We start from the raw sequence: 3,154 nt of genomic DNA on the forward strand, positions 1-3,154 counted from the left end.
TAAAGTTTACTCAGATCAAAACTGCCTCCTTCTGGGACAGCGCAGCCAAGCTCAACGTCGCTGCCTACCATTGCTTGCACTTCGTCTTCTGGAATATCTGCAACTATCCAAAAAGTACAAAATTTATTTTCCATGACTGACACCTCACCCAGAAAGTGACCTAACAGGTGGGGTTCTGGCGTCTTAGCTGTTATTTAGGTTAAAACACCAACTCTGACTCACGTAAGCAGAAGAGAAATTTGTCCAATACACATAGGAGTGCAATCCTACTTTATTTATTTATTTATTTATTTTTTGCAGTTTTTGGCCAGGGCTGGGTTTGAACCCACCACCTCCAGCATATGGGGCTGGCACCCTACTCCTTGAGCCACAGGCACCACCCAAATCCTACTTTAAAAACTCAAGGAAAACAGTTTCTCAACAAGAATATTATAGTGCTACTCACGTATATCAGAAAAGGTCATGTAACACATACGTGGTATTTTTACCATTTGTCAACTGCTTAAAGGTCTGGAAACAAAGCAGCTGTGTCCCTGCCCAGAGCTCCTAGGCTGGAAAGCAAGGCAAGGTGTCTTTCCCAGCTCCAAAGGAGAGAGGGACCGGGAGAGCCAGGAAGCCCCTAACTCAGAGGAACACACATTCCCCATGCCAAACACATCAAGCAACACCTACAGAGCCTGGAAAATCATTTCCCTTTTTGGTCTTCAATCCTGCATATCCACCTGGCCTTGGGGCACTGTGGGGAGGCCACTCTGTGCCCTGCGGCCGGCGGCTGGAGGAGCTGGGCAAAGCACCTGATGAACTTACCCGCTTGCAGGTGGCAGAGCAGCAGGAGGAGGAGGCCGGGGCTAGAAGAAACACCCAGAAAGGCAGGTGAGACGGGGCCACAGGTGAGTTACCTGCATCTTCCACACAGAAGCAGGAGGGGGGTCACACCCAGCACAGAAATGTGAATATACCACCTGGAGCCGGCCTACCCCACCCTCACTTTCCCTAAACCTAACTGTGCCACAGAATTCAGGGACAGGGGCTGGCCCCCAGAGTAACAAAATCCTCTGAAACAATGAGAGTGTGACGATAAAGGGTGGCAGCAAAGCCATGAAACTGGCCCAGCCGCCCTGGGGATGGATGCCAAGAAACTGTCTGACATCAGGATAAAAGCTTGCAGGGTGAGCAGAGCCGGAGCTGCATTTAAAATGCTGGGGGCAGCAGTGCCTGTGGCTCAGTGGGTAGGGCGCCGGCCACATACACAGAGGCTGGCAGGTTCAAGCCTGCCCCCAGCCAGCTGAAATCAACAGTGACAACTGCAATAATAACAACAAAATAGCCGGGTGTTGGGGCAGGTGCCTGTAGTCCCAGCTACTTGGGAGGCTGAGGCAAGAGAATTGCTTGAGCCCATGAGTTTGAGGTTGTTGTGACCTGTGACACCACAGCACTTTACTGTCACTTTGAGGGTGACATAGTGAGACTCTGCCTCAAAAATAAAATAAAATAAAATGCTGGGGGACACCTAGCCTGTCCACAGTGAGGAGTGCTTCAGGACAGCCAGGGTGGGGGCCAAACCTGGCAGGCTGCTCCCACCAGCATGCTGCCCACATCCTCTTGCAGGCCTCTGGTCACCTCCTCTGGGCGGGCCCCTCATCTTTGCTCTACAGAGTGCTGGGGCAGTTCACTTGAAGCTTCCAAAGCATCCCCAGACCAACACCCCAGGAGGTGGGAGACCCTTGGAGCAGGGCCCCCACGACAGCTGTCATCTGAGTCTGCACAGAGGTGTGCCTCGAGCCAGGCACACATGGACCTGGGGGCAGCCCCAGGGCCACCAGGGACTCTTGCTGCCAGCAGGTGGGCCCATGGTCCCTTTCTGCTCTCCCAGCTGGGGCCATTCTTTCTTGTGGGGTAGCTATAGAGACCTCTGACAGCCTCCCTGCCACTCCAGAATCAGAGCCAACCCTCCCCACTACAAAGCTGTGGAGACCCCTTTGTGGCCCCCATTTCCCACCCATGGTGCCCACTGGGGGTTCTTGAATCCCAATCTGTCTGCCTTGGGGGGGGGGGCTCTTGAAGGGGAAGGCACATGCTCTGGGCTCTTAAGGGGAGACCAGTTTGCCCCTCCCCCACCATCCCGCCCACCCAGCAGCCTCTTGGGCCCTCCATGTAAGCTGCCCCCACCAGCCTGCCCCCAGGCCCAGCACAGGCAGGGTCGCCTGGCCAGGGTATGGGAAGCTGCCAGGAAGGACATTCCTGAACTTTATTTTTTCTCTCTTGAGGGGCTGATCATAACTACAGACACTTGTAAGTGGGGTAGATTAGGCAGGGTGACCTGGGGTGGGCAGATTTGGGGCTGTATGGGTGGGACACTTGGGGTGGGGGTGAGGGCGCTGAGGCGGCAGCTACCACATGCACTGAAGAGATATTCTGGCAAAAAGCGGGCATAGAGCTGCCATGCCCCTCAGGCTGCCGCTCCTCCAGCACCACCTTCCCCGCGGGGAGGGGCTGTCAGCAGACGGTCTACCCCTGACCCTGACCTCGGCAGCTCTGTCAGTCACATTCCTCCTTTTACCTTCTGGGAAATCAGCTTGTGGCAGAGAAGGGGTGAGACTGTGCCCGGAGCGCGGTGCGCGTCCGCTCCCTTCCAGCGTGGCTCTCCGCTTCCCTTGGGCAGGGACTCCGCCCCTCATCCGCCCCCGCGCTGCGGCCCCGGGTTCGCTGGTCCCCGGCCGCTCCCGCGCCCCGAGGGCAGGTCACGGCCTCCGCCATCCCCACGCTCTGCTGCCCGCGTTATGTGCCGCACTTCCCTCCCGACAGACCCGCGAGCCCCGCGTCGCAGCCGTCCAGAGCCGAGGACACGCGCGTCAGGGCTGCTGCCCCCAGGGCGCTCTCTGTCCGCTCCCGCCCCGTCACCCCGCTTCCGAGCGCCGCGGCTCCTCTCCTTCCCCCTCGCCCGCAGCGTCGGTCCGCAGCCGGCTCACCTCAGCTGCATCGTGGGGCGGGGACCTCAGAGCTCGAGGACTTCGGAGCGCCGGGACCTCGGACCGCTGAGAAGTCGGAGAGCGCAGACGTGGGCGCGCGGGGACCTCGGAGCGCGAAGACGTCGGAGGCCGGCTGTAGGGAGCCGTGCCACCGCAGCGCCACTGTGGCTTTGACCGCTACGAGC

At 58.3% G+C, this 3,154-nt stretch overlaps 1 protein-coding gene across 3 annotated transcripts in view; it reads right to left on the minus strand.

Annotated features, from left to right (window-relative positions):
* Positions 1-3,109, minus strand: part of ICOSLG (inducible T cell costimulator ligand) — a 10,878-nt gene extending 7,769 nt beyond the window's left edge. For all 3 annotated transcript variants that reach the window (XR_002775320.1, XM_023518142.1, XM_023518141.1), the window contains exons 1-3: positions 2,970-3,109; positions 808-848; positions 1-103 (exon numbers count right to left, since the gene is read on the minus strand). The exon at positions 1-103 is cut by the window's left edge and continues 236 nt beyond it. Coding sequence is in view for 2 of the 3 variants with exons in the window: in XM_023518142.1 (XP_023373910.1) it covers positions 1-103; positions 808-848; positions 2,970-2,980 (155 nt within the window). In the remaining variant the exon portion in view is untranslated. The remainder of the gene's footprint in view (positions 104-807; positions 849-2,969) is intronic.
* Positions 3,110-3,154: the final 45 nt, after the last annotated feature.

This window comes from Otolemur garnettii, unplaced genomic scaffold, assembly GCF_000181295.1.
Source record: "Otolemur garnettii isolate 467f Iridium unplaced genomic scaffold, OtoGar3 scaffold00128, whole genome shotgun sequence".
NCBI classification, from domain to species: domain Eukaryota; kingdom Metazoa; phylum Chordata; class Mammalia; order Primates; family Galagidae; genus Otolemur; species Otolemur garnettii.